The sequence below is a fragment of the Pristiophorus japonicus genome, chromosome 5, assembly GCF_044704955.1.
Source record: "Pristiophorus japonicus isolate sPriJap1 chromosome 5, sPriJap1.hap1, whole genome shotgun sequence".
In the NCBI taxonomy this organism is placed as follows: Eukaryota; Metazoa; Chordata; class Chondrichthyes; family Pristiophoridae; genus Pristiophorus; species Pristiophorus japonicus.
The window spans coordinates 57041909-57059854 of record NC_091981.1 but is presented as its reverse complement, the minus strand read 5'-3'; the positions used below and the strand labels follow the sequence as shown (position 1 = coordinate 57059854).

Sequence of the window (17946 nt, the reverse complement as noted above, 5' to 3'; positions counted from 1 at the left end):
TTTAAATGGCAACGTTTGAAGTTAGAATTACCACACTGTCTAATTTATTATAATAGCATAAGTGGTTCGAAATTATGGTAACTTAAGATACAAGATTCCTGTAAGAGATTTAGAATAGAGAGAAACTTATTTGCACGGAGAGTTGTGAGGCTATGAAATTCACTTTCAGGTTTAATAGTTGAGGCAAAAACTATATCAACCATTCACGATTAAATTGGATAGGTGAATGAAGGAAAAGAGAATGAAACGATGTAGAAACAGAGTGGATAAATGTGACTAGAACTATTTGCTTGTGTGGTGAGTTAATGCTGACAATGATTGGTTGAGAAATGAACTGTTTCCATGTTGTAACTTTTATGTATAACACAAGAAACAGTGAAAACTCTGCCTGTACCTGTTTGAGAAGAGCTCGTAGAATCTCTTAGCTGTCTCCCGACAGTTAGGAATATTGGATGTGTGCACCCTCTGGAGGCAAATGTTAGTGATGCAAATTGTTAAGATGTTTACACTTTTCAGTGAAGTACATAATGGCCCGGAATTTTCGGTCAGCGGTGAAGCAAAGGCATTCACCACTGGCCCCGAAGAAAGCTGCCCACAGAGACCTCTGTGGCGAAAAGTTTGTCTTTTTCGACATTCAAGTGATTTCAGCGCTGGGAATCCCTAGAACGATACTGCTCTGATGTCAACAAGCTGTCTAAGCAGCCAACCACATTACAGAATTCTCAGACAGGAAACGAGAAGCTGCTTTTATCCGGACTTTTTAAAAAATGTTAGAGAGCGAAACAAAGATTGGGGCTTTCACATGGGAATATGGTAAAACCTGAAATATAATGAACAAACAACATTGTTTTTTTATTGTAAATGTTATCATAATGGAGAAATTTGACACACCACAAAAATAAAAGAGATTTTCAGGGCCATAACGTTTGTTTAGCAGTCAATACGCTGTTAAACCCCCAGTTACACAGAATCCAACAAGGTTTAACATTTAATGGGGGATTTAACAGCGATGTTACCGCAGAAAAGCCCACATTTTCATCAGTTCACTGATTTTACTGATTGCTGGCTATGGGAGTCCTCAGTGCAGTGACTCACTGCAACTTCAGGATTTTCACGTTTAGATGCACATGCACTAAATCCTGTAGCTACGGTCATTTTCAGAGGGGTAATAATGGCGAATGCTGTTAGTTCACTAATATTACCCAGCACAAATTCTAGCCATGTGTGTTGGTTATTTGCAGCACTGAATCAAAAGTCTATTCCAGGTGTGAGAAACCGTCAGTTGCGGTTATTTCCTTACATTTATTAAAATACTAGAAAAGCATCTTCAGCTGATAAACAGGACCCTTAATCGAGAAATTAATGTTTTGCTAATGTCTCACCAAGTTTATCCAGTGAATAGCTGAGCCAAATAAAAGGTTCCTGGTTCAATCACTGATCTGTGCTGAGTTAAGTTTGCTAGCAGTTGGGTCGCTACAATTGACCTCAGTACCCCAGGACTAGCAAGGGCAGATAAAAATCAACTCAGTGTTATCACTTTCCAGCTACCCCTACTTTGAGAAAGATTGTGAGTGTCTAACTGACTGAGTGAGTGGGTGTGTGTCAGATTAGGATAACCTCAAGCTCAGTTACGATGCCTCCTATAGCTGAATAACCTGCTAAGACTATTGAAGCTCTTACATGAAAGATAGCAACCTGTTCAAGTTGCCTTTGGATCCATATCACAGCAAAGAGGAGGTTCCATTCCATTCAACAATGATGGTTCTGGGCACTAAAAAAATGGAATTGGAGGGATTGAGGAGCAAAGAATAAATAAAGAGCGAACTTGCACTTACATAGTACCTTTCATGTCCTCAGGATGTCGCAAAATGCTTCATATGAATTACTTTTTAAATGTAGTCACTTATTTTGTAAGCAAACATGGCAGCTAGTTTTCTCACAGCAAGATCCCACAAGCAGCTTTGAAATAATGACCAGATAATCTGTTTTGGTGGTGGCAACTGAAGAAGGAATGTTGGCCAGGTCACCAGTGAGAATTCCCTTGATTTCCTTTGAACAGTCTAACTAGAACTTGCAGGTATATGGGACCTCAGTTTAACATCTTATCAGAAAGACAACACCTTCAATAGTGCAGCATTCCCTTGGTGCTACAGAGAAGTGTCAGCCTAGATTTTGTGCTCCATTCTCTGGAGTGGGGTTTGAACCCACAACCTTCGGACTCAGAGGTCAGAGTGCTACCAACAAGTCAAGGCTGACACTTGTACAAATTGTGGAGCGTGTGTGCAAAGAAAATGATTCGAACTTGGATTGCATTTGGGATTTTTTAGTGTGTGGTGTGTGGTGTGTGTGTGTGTGTGTGTGGTTTTCCCCCCAACCCTCGCGTGCTTCTTTTGATCCTGTGCAAAACTTTTCATTTCTAAATGATTTTATTACAAAGATCAGACTAATTGAGCTCTGGGGAAACTGATGTGTTGATGTTAGCTGTGCAAATAGGTTACCAATTTCAGCAATAAACCAGTAAATTAACATTTGTTTCAAACATGTTCAGTTATTAGTTTGATGCCATTTACTAAAGTGGCTTTTTAATACCTCTTATCTCTCTCACTGACCCTGTACTTTGTATCACATTTACCAGAATGGTCCCAGGGATAAGGGACTTCAGTTCTGTGGATAGGCCAGAGAAGCTGCGATTGTTCTTCTTGGAGCAGAGAAGTTTAAGGGGAGATTTAATAGGGATGCTCAAAATTATAAGAGGGTTTTGATAGAGGCAAAATTGTTTCCACTACTTTGCAGATTGGTAATCAGACAACACAGATTTAAGACAATTGTCAAAAAAACGGGGGAGATGGAGTAATTTTTTTTACACACCAATTTGTTATGATCTGGAATGCACTGCCTGAAAGGGTGGTGGAAGCAGATTAAAAGGGAATCGGATAAATATTTGAACAGGAAAAAATTGCAGGGCTAATCGGAAAAAGCAGGGGAATGGGACTAATTGGATAGCTCTTTCAAAGAGCTGACACAGGTGCGATGGACTGAATGGTCTTCTGTGCTGTATAATTCTATGATATCTTGATTTTCCTAACTGGGAATTTTCTGTGCCTTCCCCCTGAACCCACTCCAACTCACAGTGCAGAAATTTCTGCCTCCTTTCACATTCTTGTAGCAAGAATCTAAAACGGTTTGGACCTTTTTTAAAAAAAAAAAATTAGTCTCCAGCAAATCACTTGTGATTCAGTGGCCATGGTCAGTCTAATTTAGGAAATAGAAATTTTAGCAAATGCTTTGCCATCTAAAATCCTCTCGTTCCAATCGCATTTCAGTTGGATGAATTTTGAAATTCCAATATTCCTTGAAGTCCCTGCTGGAGCTCGCATGGTACTGATGCCGTTTAATATTAAACAGTAAGCTCCTCAAATTAATGAGACTAATACAAATGCCCGATACTTGGCAACTATTTGGTTCACCTGCTGATTCAGTAAACTGAACAGTTTTCTGTGTGAGGTACGAACATGTTTTTTTTTCTCTCCAGGTCTCCGCCATGTCGCCGACGACCAGAAGACTCACAAAAATCCAAATCTTCGTCCTCAGAGTGGAGCCGTCAATTCCCCGTCAAAGAGTCACTCGGCCAGTCCGACGTCTCCCATGTCTCCTCCGCCACAGCCGAGGACACCCTTGCTGGAGCTGGAAGGAAAGAAGTGGATAGTGGTAAATATAACCAAGTCACTGTACAGGATATCTATACAACGAGGAACAAATGCCAAGGCTCAAATTGTAACATCTTATAACCATGTACTGATAGACAATATTCCATTCTTAAAAAAAAACGTACTTATACTTGCCATCATGGGATTTGAACTCATGGACCTGTGTTTTCATTCAAAAAGGGCAGAATAAGAAAGAACGCACTTGCATTTATATAACACCTTTCAGGACCTCAGGACGTACCAAAGCACTTCACAGCCAATGAAGTATTATTTGAAGTGTAGTCACTGTTGTAATTTAGGAAACACAGCAGCCAATTTTACAAACAGCATTGAGATTAATGACTAACTAATCTGTTTTTGGTGGTGTTGGTTGAGGGATAAATATTGACCAGGACATCAGGGAGAACTTCCCTGCTCTTCTTGGAAATAGTGCCACGGGATCTTTTATGTCCACCTGAGAGTGCAGACGTGGCCTTGGTTTAACATCTCATTCAATAGATGACACCTCTGACAGTTTAGTACTCCCTCAGTACTGCACTTAAGTCTCTTGGGTCTCTTCTCAAATTCAGTGCTATTCAATGGTTTTTGGGAGCCAACTGATGTACAATTATTTTAACTGGGCTCCCAATGGTGTTGGAAGATAAATGTAACTGAGATGCACGTTTCCGTTGGAAATTTGTGTCCAAATTTAGGCCACACAAATTCATTTAGGGCAGATCTTCGTGAAGTGCCAAAAGATTGATGTGTTTGTAAAATCTTACCTGTTTTCGTTGACCATTTTAATAAAATAACAACAAAAAAATTAAAACAAATGATGAGGGCTTTCACTACTAACTTGGACACATTTTCAAGTCGATTTATATGATTTTAACCATTGATAATGCATAGTGAGTGAGTACTGGGAAGGGAGCAGAATGTCTTAGTGATTTATTGATTCCTTTACTGCAATATATATCCCCACTCAGCTGGTGTCAGATTATCTATATTACACAAATCTGCATGTTTGCAGTAATGAAGTAGATAGGTGTAGTTTCATGCACCAAAAGTCCAATTAACACCCGCACTGCTTATTCCAAGTACCACCGCTTGGCATGGAGCTGTTTAGATAAGTTGAAAGTACATTCACGGCCTTTAGGTTTTGTTTCATGCACGCAATCTCTGAAGACATTGTGCATTAGTGGGTGATTACTAAATCCCATGTGTCATCAAAGAATAATAGGTCAATGTCCCGTGTTGTTTTTATTAGATAATTAGAATTTCTCCCATTGACCGTCTTCCATTGAAATAAAATCGATTCTAAACTCTGAGAGCTTAAAATAATCAATAAGGAATGTGGTGCATAAAAGCAATAGGATGATGGATTTAATGGATCATTTATTACTTAAGTAAGCATTAGGATAGGATAGTCTACTGAAAATGTATAGGATTTTTCACCTATTTCATAAACTTCAACAGAGACAATCTTCGCAAAAACAAGTTATTGTTTTTAAAGCATTGAACCCCTTTACTCATGTCTAACTTTAGTGAAATTGAGAGTTTTTGTCCCCTTACTGTCCTTTACCCTCGATCACCAGTAGGCTTGACGAGCCCTGTACAAAGTACAATAGTGACATCTAGTGGTAGAGGGCCATTTCTGCAGTACATCTGTCACTGAAACATTTCTTTGTTGATGCATTTAAACAGCTTGTTTTTTGTTTTTGAAAGTAGACATTTTAGGAGTGGTTTGTTTGACAGTACTTGTTGGACTGTACAGAATTCACCAAATGTCATTAGGTGAGTGTGGCTTAAATAAGGATTGTCTCCTAATTTAGCTTTGGTTCTATGAGAAGTACACTTGATGCCTCTACTTTTCCCCTTCGCCATATTCTTTGCAAGGACCAAACTCTTCGATGATGCTACGTCAAAATATCACCGCCCCGCTCTGAAGTATTTACTGGGCTTGCAAATTTGTGAATACTGTTATTTGACACCACTCAAGAGCAACTTGTGAATGAGTGCTACTATATTGGGAGTTAGACAGTCTTAAGTGGGTTTGTGGTTTCACTTTTATTACAACTGATGCCTCCTCCCAATTTTTTTTAAAAAGCCACATTAGAGATATACTCATTTGGTAATGGAGTTCAAATCTGTAGTCACCACAGTGACGTGGCTTGTTCCCAGGAGAGAGAAAGCAGCTAGCTCTGTGCTTAAAGAATTGGTGTAGTCAGACCCTTCCCTAAACTTTGGTGCTGATCTACTTCGCACTTAAAGTCTGGGACCGATGTTCTCCCTAAGGTGTGAGGCTAAGCACCAATCGGGAGGTCCTGCGCAGGCCACTCACCAGCAGCTGCCGCTGCAAATACCACCCAACAAATTTAATGGAACCACACACTAAAAAAAATTAGAGGGAACTATGGCTGGGACCTTCACTGTTTGCACCGATGCTAAAGGAACTTCTTACATTGAGGTGTAGGTGAGAGCAACAATTGTCACCAAAAGGCAAAATTTTATTTTTTACATTAAAATTTTTTAATGCTCCTGTGAAACCAAGAAGTGAAGCAGTACTCCCCCTTGACTCCACAGTCCTCGTGATCGCCCCCTCCCATTGCTGCTTCAACCTTCCCCCTCTCGGGACTTGGTTGCTGCCAGCGAGGCAAACTGCCCGATATTCTGCTTCGTGAAATGGGCGAGCTTCCCGTGGAGCGCAATAGGCCGAATGTTAGAGGCCCAAGGCCCAATTGTGGGCCAGCCTTGGGCCTTCCGGTTGGGGCACGCACTATTGCCATTCCACTGGTTATGGACCTGAAAACCAGCCATAACCAAATTCCACCCCTATATATTTGTGTTTTATATTTGAATTTACAGGTAAATGCATTATTACTTTAATTCTAGGAATACCATGAAAATGATAGAAACCTTGTCATTTCTGAGACTGAACTGAAGCATGTTGCCTATGTCTATAAGTGTAACAACTCCACGCTGAAAATCCAAGGCAAAATCAATTCCATTACTGTCGGTAAGTAAGTGGATCAATAGCAAAGGGTTAATCGCTAATGAAAATGACTCATCTTGCACACCATAGCAGCAACTACTATGTTCTCTCCAATTGTCCAGTTCTGTCGCCTTTTGTTTGCATCACAGCAGCTGGCCCCGAAGTATTTTTTTTACCGTTTCAGATTCTTGTAAAAAGCTTGGCCTCGTGTTCGACAATGTGGTGGGAATAGTTGAAGTCATCAATTCACGAGATGTGGAAGTTCAGGTAAGAAATAATTTGCAACATCAGCATGTATTTGGGAGTACTAAATCATCTCGATTATAGGACTCAACTTTCCCCAGTTATCTGTGCCGCCTTTTTTGGTGTAAATTAAAATTTGCAAGTTTCCCCAAAGTCTCTGCGCAGTGTAACTCAGTTAGTTATGATTTTTTTTAGGTTAGTATTTTTTTGCGTCGTGGGGGCGTAACCTGATGCCTGCGCCAGTTTTTCAGATTTTTGCAAGTTTGGCCAACTTACATTTTTCCTAGGACGGTGTATGTGACCACTCCCAAAAATCCTTCTGGGCACTTAAGAAAAAACAGTGCACATTAAAAAATCGGCACAGAAAGACGCCATTGTTTTTAGGCAAAGTTTTGCAGGGATTCAAGAAGACATTAAATATGCATCATGAAACTTAATTTGTTCAAACTCAAAACAGAGAAAATGGAAGTCTAATGCAATTCTTTAATTTTGGATTTTTTTTCAAAGTGCCACGCCACCATCGAACGTCTCCTCAATGCGAGGCTCGAGGGTCGGAGCATCGGCAGGCAGAATTGGTCCCTCACCCGGACACGGGCTCAGAAGAAGCCCCTGGGTGCGGAGGGGAGGGGATGGAGGAGGGGGGGAGGGGAGGGGGAAGTTGAATGGAAGGGATGAGAAGGGCCTTACACAAGAGGCCTGGGGGGAGGGGGGAGTGGGTGGGAGTGTTTTCTGAGTCCCTGTGTCCGGGCGAGGGAGCGATTCTGCCGGCTGACCCTCAAGCCCAGTGAGGAGACTTTCGATCGGTGGTGAGGTGGTACTTTGGGGAAAAAATCTAAAATTAAAGAATTGCATTAGACTTCATTGCCCCAAATGTCGTCATTGAATGCCTAGCTTCCCGTTCTAAGCAAGCCTATTACGCATGTGTGTGGCCAATACTAGGGCGTCGACCTTGGGGAGAGAGAGAGAGAGAGAGAGAGAGAGAGAGGAGAGAAGCTTTAACTCCATGTCCTGCTGTCCTGAGCTTCTTGCAAAGGTACAATTTAATTATGGGTGCAATATTGACGATGCTATACCTCGTGCAAGCCTTCTGTATGATGGTGCTGCGGAAGAGACGATTGATTTGATGTCATCGCATGAGGAACCTCAGAGTATGTAGGATGATGGGCAGGAGGCCTTACCCACGTCGGGTATATTGAGCCAGGCGTTCATACCTGCACCTGAGTGATGCAGACTGTGTGAGAAGGCTGCGTTTCCACAAATAAGTTGTAACCGAGATCTGTGAGTTAATAAAAGCCGACCTGCAACTTGGGAGGACTGCTTTGTCAGTTGAAATGAAGGTTACAGCTGCACTTTCATTCTATATGCATCTGGATCATTCCAGGCCACAACTGGGGATGTATGCACCATTTCTCAATATGCAACACATATCTGCATTCGGCAGGTAACTGCTACACTATATGCCCAGAGGAATAACTACATAAAGTTCCCCAGGCAATGCGTGACAGGGCTGTGGGCTTCTCCAGGATTGCTGGCTTCCCAAAGATACAGGGTTGCGTTAATTGTACCCACATCGCCTTGCGAGCACCTTTGGAGGATTCCGAGATGTACAGGAACAGAAAAGGCTTCCACTCCCGTGAATGTGCAGCTCATGTGTGACGACATGCATCGCATCATGTCAGTTGATGTGAGATACCCTAGGAGCACCCATGATGCATTCATCCTACGCGAGAGTGCTATATCTGCCATGTTTCAACAGCAGCCAGAAGAGCAGAGCTGGCTGCTGGGAGACAAAGGGTACGGCCTCGCCACCTGGCTCATGACACCCCTACACGTAACCCGGACGGAAGCTGACCGGGAATAAACATGTTGCACATTGCGACGCGCAGCATAATAGAGAGGACCATTGGCACCTTGAAACATGACTTCCCTTTCATAAATCCATGCTGATTCTGCTGGGCCGAACTATGCTTTTCCAAATGTCCTGCTACTGCTTTTTTAATAATGGACTCCAACATCTTCCCAACCACAGATGTTGGGCTAACTGGTCTATAGTTTCCTGCTTTTTGTCTGCCTCCTTTTTTAAATAGGGGCATTACATTTGCAGTTTTACAATCCCCAGAATCCAGGGAATTTTGGTAAATTACAACCAGTGATTCATCAACAGTCATAGCATCTTATAAAAGCTGTTACTATTTAGCTGGATTATAACCATGCTTGTGCATTGCCTTTGCAGGTGATGGGAAAAGTACCGACTATATCTATAAATAAGACAGAGGGCTGCCACATATACCTCAGTGAAGAGTCTTTAGGATGTGAGATTATCAGTGCCAAGTCTTCTGAAATGAACATCCTAATTCCTCAGGACAATGATTATGTAAGTTTCACACAGTCGTGAACATTTGTTGCTTTGCAGGCTCCAATGTGATTACGATGGCTTTCATACTTGACTCCCTGGGGGAAAATTTTCATCATCTGCCCTCCCAGTGCAGAGTTTTGTTGGAAACATGCAGCCGAATACCCGATATGCAAAGCTGTGTGTGGGGAGCGCTGAAGGCAAACATTTCCCCTTCCTTTCCCCAAAAAGCTGCAGTGTTTGTCAAGTTAAAAACTTGAAGTAGCCGACAATTAAAAAGGCTAATGGAATGTTGGTCTTTATCTCCAGGGGGCTGGGATACAAAGGGGAGGAAGTTATGCTTCAGTTGTATAAAGCCTTGATCAGACTCCATCTGGAGTACTGTGCTCAGTTTTAGACCCCACACCTCGGGAAGGCTATATTGGCCTTGGACAGGGTACCGCGCAGATTCACCAGAACGATACCAGGACATGGAGGGTTAAATTATGAGGACAGGTTACATACACTTGGCTTGTATTCCCTTTGAGTGTAGAAGGTTGAGGGGTGATCTGATCGACGTGTTTAAAATGTTAAAAGGATTCTAAAGGGTAGAGACAGATTGGGGGGAATTTTAACGTACCCACCCGCAGCCAGCTAGAATCTCAATCTGGCTGGCTGTGAGTTGGAAACCAAGGCTTCACCTATAAATCAGGCCCTGCTGTTAAAGTCGGCAGGGCCTGTGGTAAACCTGGCCTCCCGGGTTTCCCAACTGCATCGGAGCCCCCCTGCCCCTAACCCGCCTTTCTCCAGAAAGTTCCGGCCAGAGAAATTGTTTCCTCTGATGGGGAATCATGTACGAGAGGACATGATCTTAAAATTAGAGCTAGACCATTCAGGATTGAAATCGGGAAGAACTTTTTCACACATAGGATAGTAGAAATTTGTAATTCTCTTCCCCAAAAGGCGGTGGATGCTAGGTCAGTTGGAGCTTTCAAGACCGAGATCATTAGATTTTGGGTAGATAATGATATCAAGGGATATGGAGCGGAGGCGGGTAAATGGAGTTAAGGTACAGATCAGCCATGATCTAATTGAAAGGAAACCGCTGAGTTTTTTTAAAGAGCTGCCTAAGTTTGGAAAAATTGAAGTTTAACAAAAACAAGTATTGATCAGTGGATTTTTCACACCCTAGCCCCAGATCGTGTGAGTATTTAAATTTATGAGGAAGGGGAATGAGCAACGACCAGCATTTATATGTTTGATCAAATATTTGTAAGGAAGTAACCTAATTGGTAAGGAATTAGTTACCTCAAATCTCCAAAAAATGATTTTAATGGCATTAATTCCATTCTTGACAGACATTGGACATGTAGGAGTAGATTTTACCAATTGGCACTTCCAGCACCAGGTGTTCATGACAGGGATGCATTTTGGGAATTCGGGCACAAAGCTTAGTTTTATTCCATCGGATTTTCTGTCGATCAGTTTGTCCTTTTTTTTAGTATTTACATAGATCTTCAAAAATACATTGAATTTTTCAGTAACCTTTCTTTTTAGAGCTCAGTTATTTGTCGTGAAATGAAAACAGCTGAGAACTTCAGCCTTAAAGTGATTTTCAATGAAAGCTTCTCCTTTTAACAGTTTTGCCCTGAAATACAGTTCAGTCAGTGTTCTGCTGTTGCTATGGTTCTGAGCACGGGCACTAAAGAGTAATGAACCATAAAATTACAACGGGAAAGGTCAATGGTTCAATCAGTCGTTGATAGCCATATTCAGTGCGGATGATGAGAACTGACTACCGAGGCTTTATTTGTTCATATCTTGGTTTATTTCCTTTTGGTTTGGATAAGGATTATAAAGGTAGAAGTTACTGTCAGCTATGCACAATAAGCTCATGCGAGGTTCCCGCCTTTCCCATTTTAACAGGGATGTCATCCTCTTTAAAATAAATGGATAGACTGCCACTAAAACAGTAGAGAAAGGAGTTTGGTACGAATGCTTTAAGTATTGATAACATCATACAGTAATCTTTACCCTATGCCACAAGTGTCCAAACACTGGCCGGGCTAATCTGACCCGTGAAGCCCGGGCAATTCAGTCCTTATTTCCACTTAATTTTTTAATTAATTTTGTGAAGTTGCTGCACCGTATAGTTAAATGGTACATTCAGGAGAAGAAACTGAGGCGAAGGTCATTGGCGCAGTTGAGAATAAGCTAGGAAGCACACACTTTGCATATGAACATAAGAAATAGAAGCAGGAATAGGCCATTTAAGATCATGGCTGATCTGATCTTGGTCTCAACTCCACTTTCCTGCCTGCTCCCCGTAACCCTTGACTCCCTTTATAGTTCAAAAATCTGTCTATCTCCACCATAAATATATTCAATGACCCATGCTCCACAGCTGTCTGGGATAGAGAATTCTAAAGATTCACGACCCTCTGCGAGAAGAAATTCCCCCTCATCTCCATTTTAAATGGGTTACTCCTTATTCTGAAACTATGCCCCCTAGTTCTAGATTCCCCCACAGGGGAAATATCCTCTCTGTGCCTACCCTGTCAAGCCCCCTCAGAATCTTATACGTTTCAATATCACCTCTCATTTTTCTAAACTCCAATGTGTATAGGCCTAACCTGCTCAACCTATCGTCATAAGACAACCCCTTCATCTCAGGAATCAACCTAGTGAATCTTCTCTGAATTGCCTCCTATGCAAGTATATCCTTCCTTAAACAAAGAAGACCAAAACTGTACGCAGTACTCTAGGTGTGGTCTCACCAACACCCTGTACAGTTGTAGCAAGACTTGCCTACTTTTATACTCCATCCCCCTTGCAATAAAGGCCAGCATTTCATTTGCCTTCCTAATTACTTGCTGTACCTGCATGGTAACTTTTTGTGATTCATGTACAAGGACCCCCAGATTCCTCTGTACCACAGCATTTTGTAATCCCTCTCCATTTAAATAATAATTTGCTTTTTTATTTTTCCTACCAAAGTGGATAACCTCACATTTTCCCACATTATACTCCATCTGCCAAATTTTTGCTCACTCACTGAGCCTATCTATCTCTTTGCGCATTCTTTGTGTCCTCTTCACAACTTGGTTCCCCACCTATCTTCGTATCATCAGCAAATTTGGCTACATTACACTCGGTCCCTTCATCCAAATCATTAATATAGATTGTAAATAGTTGAAGCCCCAGCACTGATCCCTGTGGCACCCCACTAGTTACAGTTTGCCAACCTGAAAATAACCATTTATCCCGACTCTCTGTTTTCTGTTAGTTAGCTAATCCTCTATCTATGCTAATATATGACCCCCAACCCCATGAGCTCTTATCTTGTGCAGTTACCTTTTATGTGGCACCTTATCAAATGCCTTCTGGAAATCTAAATACACTACATCTACTGGTTCCCCTTTTATCCACCCCAAAGAACTCCAGCAAATTTGACAAACATGATTTCCCTTTCATAATACAGTGCCGACTCTGCTTGACTGTTTAATTTAGGGCTCGGGGTCAGTTCTGTTTGAAATTTGTGGACCTGGAGGTTTGGAAAGGATTGTTTTTAACACTGTTGCCTCATTGGTGGAAAATTCCAAATCAGCGCACCAAGATCAGCCTCTGGAGATGCAGTATATGGGAACGCAGCTTTAAACTTTGAATGTGCTCCACCTGTGAGGCCCACCAGGATTTTAAAAAGCTTGGACAAATTGGATATATACTTGAAAAGGAGATAATTGCAAGGCTGTTTAGAAAGAGCAGGGGAGTGGGAGTAATTGGATAGTTCTTTCAAAAAGCCGGAATGGAAACAGTGGGCCGAATGGTCCCGTGTGCTGTATGATTCTATGCCCGCCCTATACTGTTGAGAATTATTAGTAATCTGTGATTTTAAATGCTTGCTGGGCAGAATTGTTTCAAGTATGAAGTCATATTTGCTAACGGATGCGCATGTTTTGCTTCTTTTACAGAAAGAGTATCCGGTCCCTGAACAGTTCAAAACTACATGGGATGGGACAAAGCTGTTTACTGAAGCGGCAGAGAATGTTGGCTAACTGTCGAAGTTACGAGCTGTTCCACAATTCACGCGTTGTATTCTAGAGTTAGAGTTCACCATAATGCAATTTACACTTTGTGCAGCCATAGCATACAATACTACAGTAGTCAGACACCTTGCAGTAATTGCATTACAAGTAGGGGTGCAATGATTGACAGTCTTACAGGCGCTCTGTTTTCAGTAACTAAGGGTTACGAAACTTGTACATATTTTGGGTGTAATTGACAACTTTGTACTTTTTGTGCTTTGTATGACAAAATCTCGCCCAGTTCTTACATCAATTTAGATAACCCCCAGTATTTCAGTTAATTCAGAATTAATCATTGCACCTCCTGGTTATAGTCAATTTTATAATTCTGCATGTCACCGTCCCTGCAGTGTTCCTCTTAAAGGGACAAAAAAAAGTTGGTCTTGCCTCTTTTTTTTAGTCTCCATTGAAATTTATTCCAAGAACAGCAGTATCTCTAATACATAGTTGCTATGTAACGGTTTCAATTAACGTTCCATGCGTCCCCCTTGTGTTGCAGGTAAATTGTGCCATTATTTCATAATAGTTTGCCACATTTTCTTGATCAGGGTGGATGATGTCCTTTCAGAGAGGAACTGGACAACAAATTTTAACAACCACTTTTTTTTTAAGTTTCAAAAATGTCTTTTTTTTTATATATTTTTGTTTTTTTCAATTTTGTTTCATCCACTAATGTTGAATTTTTGCCCATCAATATGGAGTCTAAATTTGTAACCAGGGATGAGGACTCTTTATTTACAAGGTGAAGCTAACACCTGCCTTTTCTTAAGGTGTTGGCATAATGTAATGTAGGTACAAGCAGACATGGGAGTCACTCTGTAAAAGTAGATTTGAATTCTTTCCCTCTCCAAGCTTTTGTTAAAATGGCTAGACCATTTCAAGGTAATCTAGAGCATAGAACATAGGCTCACATCTGCAGATCTGTATTGTTCAGTGTCTTGTATATGCAGCAGTTGGGTCCTGGCAGTGATATTACAATGTAATGGCTTGCATAAACGTAATGTTATGCAGGTACCACGATGTCCTCACACACATCAGCAAGATTAACGTAGACTTTTACTGTTCTAAGTTCCAAAGTTTGTCCTCAACAATATCTTAGTGTAGAAAACGGATACAGTCTGTTGCAATGTAGTATTGCAGTTGTTCCTGTTAATGAAATTATTTTTGAGGGATTAGTTACTGTAATTTGTAATATCCCTAGATGGTTTGAAGATTTTTGAAATTTGTCACAAGGAAGGCGTTCTGCAAATAAAAACCAAACTGTTGCAAACCGTGCAATGATCAGCGTGGTACTTTACTATTCCAGGTCTGAGGATTATGGTGCACATCACTAATGAATCTAACTAAGGTCTGTGCCTTAATATGTGCTTTTTATGTTTTACTCAAAATGATGTGATTGTTTCTCCAGGATAAGTTATTTTTTGACGGCATTAGATTTACTGATTATAGGGCTCTGCAAGACTGGCTAATGATATTATGAATCTTAAATAAAAACAGAAAATGCTGAAAAACACTCAGCAATTCAGGCAGCATCTGTGAAAAGAGAAACCGAGTTAATGGGGGAAAAAAGAATGGGTGGGTTGGAGTCGTGTGGGAAGTTAACATGTTAAAAATCTGAATTCTGACCAGAACCCGTCTCCAACCCATCCACTTCCAGTTTTAATGGAGGCGGGACGGGGGGGCAGGCAGCCAACCCAGGAGGCCCATTTAAATATTAGAATAAGGCTGGCATGCCACCGATTTACCTCCATTTTGAATTTAACTTTATCTGGTCGGATTTTGCAGGCCTCGTGAAACCCGCCAGCTAAAGTAATGTGAGGACTGCTGGATCCAGGAGGTAACTACCTTTACACTTACCTCCTGGATCCAGCGTCCCTACCTCAACCACGCCCACCCCCAATCGGATATCCCCCATAAGGCCTTCGATCCCGCCCGACGAGGCCATCGACTACCCCCTATTTGGATGTGGCTCGGGGTAACAGGCTGGTTTTTGAGTCAATAGTTTGTGGGTTCAAGCCCCACTCCAGAGCAGATAATTTAGGCTGACACTTCAGTACAGTACTGGAGGAGTGCTGCACTGTCGAGGGGATTTTTGAATGAGACTTTAAATTGATGCTCAGTCTGCCCTCTCAGGTGGACATAAAAGGTCCCATGATATATTCAAAAAAGAGTTGGGAATTTTTTTCCGATACCCTGGCCAATGTTTATCCCTTAACCAACATCACTAAAATAGATAATCTGGTTATTTATCTCATTGCTGTCTGAGACCTTGCTACGTGCAAGTTGGCTGCTGCGTTTCCCTACATTACAACAGTGACTACACTTCAAACATACTTCATTGGCTGTGAAGCACTTTGGTACAGCCTGAGGTTGGGAAAGGTGGTATCTAAATGTATATATAAAGGTGCATTATAGAAAAAACACCAGATGTTCTTTCTTTCTTATTCTAACCAATTTGAAGGAGAATCCAGATTCCGAATTCAAATCTCATGATGGCAAGTTGTGAAATTGAATTCAATAAATCTGATAATTTGTGGGCCAGCGTGGAAAGAAATGATCACAAAAGCCCCCAGATTCTCAATAAAAACCCAACTGGTTCACTGTTATCCTTCAGGGAATGGAGCCTGTCACCTCAAAGGTCTGGCCTGCATGCAACTCTAGCCACACCATGTGATGGACTGTTAATGCCCTCTGAAATGGCCTAGCAAGCCACTTGGTGGTAAAAGCAATTGCTCAAGAAGAATAAGATACCCTATTCTTGTATGGTTAGGATGTGGTTTAATCTGATAATGATTCCGATTTTTGATTTGACATTAGTAGCTTGTAGACTTGTACCATAGCTAGGAATAATAAAATGGTCATGTTGCTCATTTCCAGAATGCTTCAGGATATGAATGACATATAGCAAGAAAAAGCTTAACAGTAAGGAGAGGTTTTTTTTAGCGAGGAATGCTTAAATAAGGGATCAATGGTCTTTCAGTTAAAAGGGTAGCCTATATCACAAACAAACAAGACAATGATCAATAGATCTGTTAGTTGTCTTTTAGTTTAGTTGATTTTCAGTTTCCTATCACACCATAATGAATCCTCAAAGTTGCAAGGATGGGTTACAAAGTTACAAGGTGAGCGACTAGAGCGCTATCAAGATCTTAAGCTTTCCTTCACAATTTGTAGGGTACGGGAAAGGGATAATGCAGGTGCCAGCTTGCCGGAGGGCAAGGTCATACACTAGTTCTGCTGCAGAGGACTCAGATGATGACTTCGATGGGCCAGGCTACAGAAGAAGACTGATGGGTGTATATAACTAAATGTTGGTGCACTGGAATGCCTGCATTCAATGTCAAGGAGCATGGAAGAGTCCAGCACAAACTTGGCACAGAGTTTTGCACAGAGCTTGGAGCCCATCCTTTCCAACATGGAACTGGTGGCCATCTCCATCAACACACCTGTGGAACCAAACATGATGCAGCGTCTGATGACCAATGTCTCAGCTTCCATTGCAACACAAGCAGCATCCACCCAATGTCTGAGTGCTGCAGCGGAAGCTCAAACTGCTGCCATTCAAGCTCAGACTAGTGTCATGCAATCTCAGCTTCCTGCCATGCAAGCTCAGATCGCTGGCATCATGGCTCTGTACAAAAGGGCTTCCAAGGCATCACAGGACTCCAGTAATCTGCTCTCCACCAGAGCACTAGGATCGCCCCGAGGGCGTGGCAGTGGCTCCTCTCTCAGGATGACATCATTCATGCTCCCACCATTAGCCCAGAGCTGCTCAAGATTGTCCTCCAAGGTCCACTCCACTGAAATCTTCCACCAGCCATGCTGGAGTAGCACCTTGTAGGAGCACTAGGACAAGCAAAGACACATGCAAGAGGCACTAAGGAAATGCACAAGGGTGATTAGTCTATTTTTGTATGCACTATGACCTGATTTGAATTATACATTTGTATTGGAATATGCATTGTGTTGGCTTTTATTTTTGCGCTGAGGGCAAGATGTGATGGTCAGTGACAGAGGGAAGGTAAGGTGTGGGACTGTTGATGAATGGAGAATTGTTGAGGTTATTGGTATCGCTAATGAATTATTTGTTCAAGTAAAGCACAGGCAAAAAGGGCTGTCTAGGTTGCAGCCTCCCTTCCTCCTCCCTCTTGTAGCAGCTTGTGCTGCTTGTTTCTGCTCTTTCTCCCAAACATGCTCAATGCCAAGTGGAGGTCTATTTGTCTATCCATATGTGGAAGCAACTTGTTTGTGCAGAAACCTTGAAGTCAGCTAGAAAGTACTTCCGCACCTGCCCGGCCACTCCGTGCAGACTCATCATCATAGGCAGTCCCTCGGAATCGAGGAAGACTTGCTTCCACTCTAAAAGTGAGTTCTCAGGTGGCTGTACAGTCCATTGTGGGAATTACAGTCTCTGTCACAGGTGGGGCAGGTGGTTGAAGGAAAGGGTGGGTGGGGAGCCTGGTTTACCGCACGATGGGTATGTTAAACTTTACGAAGGAGGCTTTGAGGATGTCCTTGAAATGTTTCCTCTGCCCACCTGGGGCTCGCTTACCATGTAGGAGTTCCAAGTAGAGCGCTTAGGGAGTCTCGTGTCGGGCATGCGGACGA

At 42.0% G+C, this 17946-nt stretch overlaps 1 protein-coding gene across 2 annotated transcripts in view; it reads left to right on the top strand.

The window, feature by feature from the left end:
* Positions 1-14616, top strand: part of cap2 (cyclase associated actin cytoskeleton regulatory protein 2) — a 221474-nt gene extending 206858 nt beyond the window's left edge. For both annotated transcript variants that reach the window (XM_070880658.1, XM_070880657.1), the window contains 5 exons: positions 3533-3708; positions 6579-6702; positions 6863-6945; positions 9155-9295; positions 13225-14616. In XM_070880658.1, coding sequence (XP_070736759.1) covers positions 3533-3708; positions 6579-6702; positions 6863-6945; positions 9155-9295; positions 13225-13308 — 608 coding nt within the window. In that variant the 3' untranslated portion in view covers positions 13309-14616. The remainder of the gene's footprint in view (positions 1-3532; positions 3709-6578; positions 6703-6862; positions 6946-9154; positions 9296-13224) is intronic.
* Positions 14617-17946: the final 3330 nt, after the last annotated feature.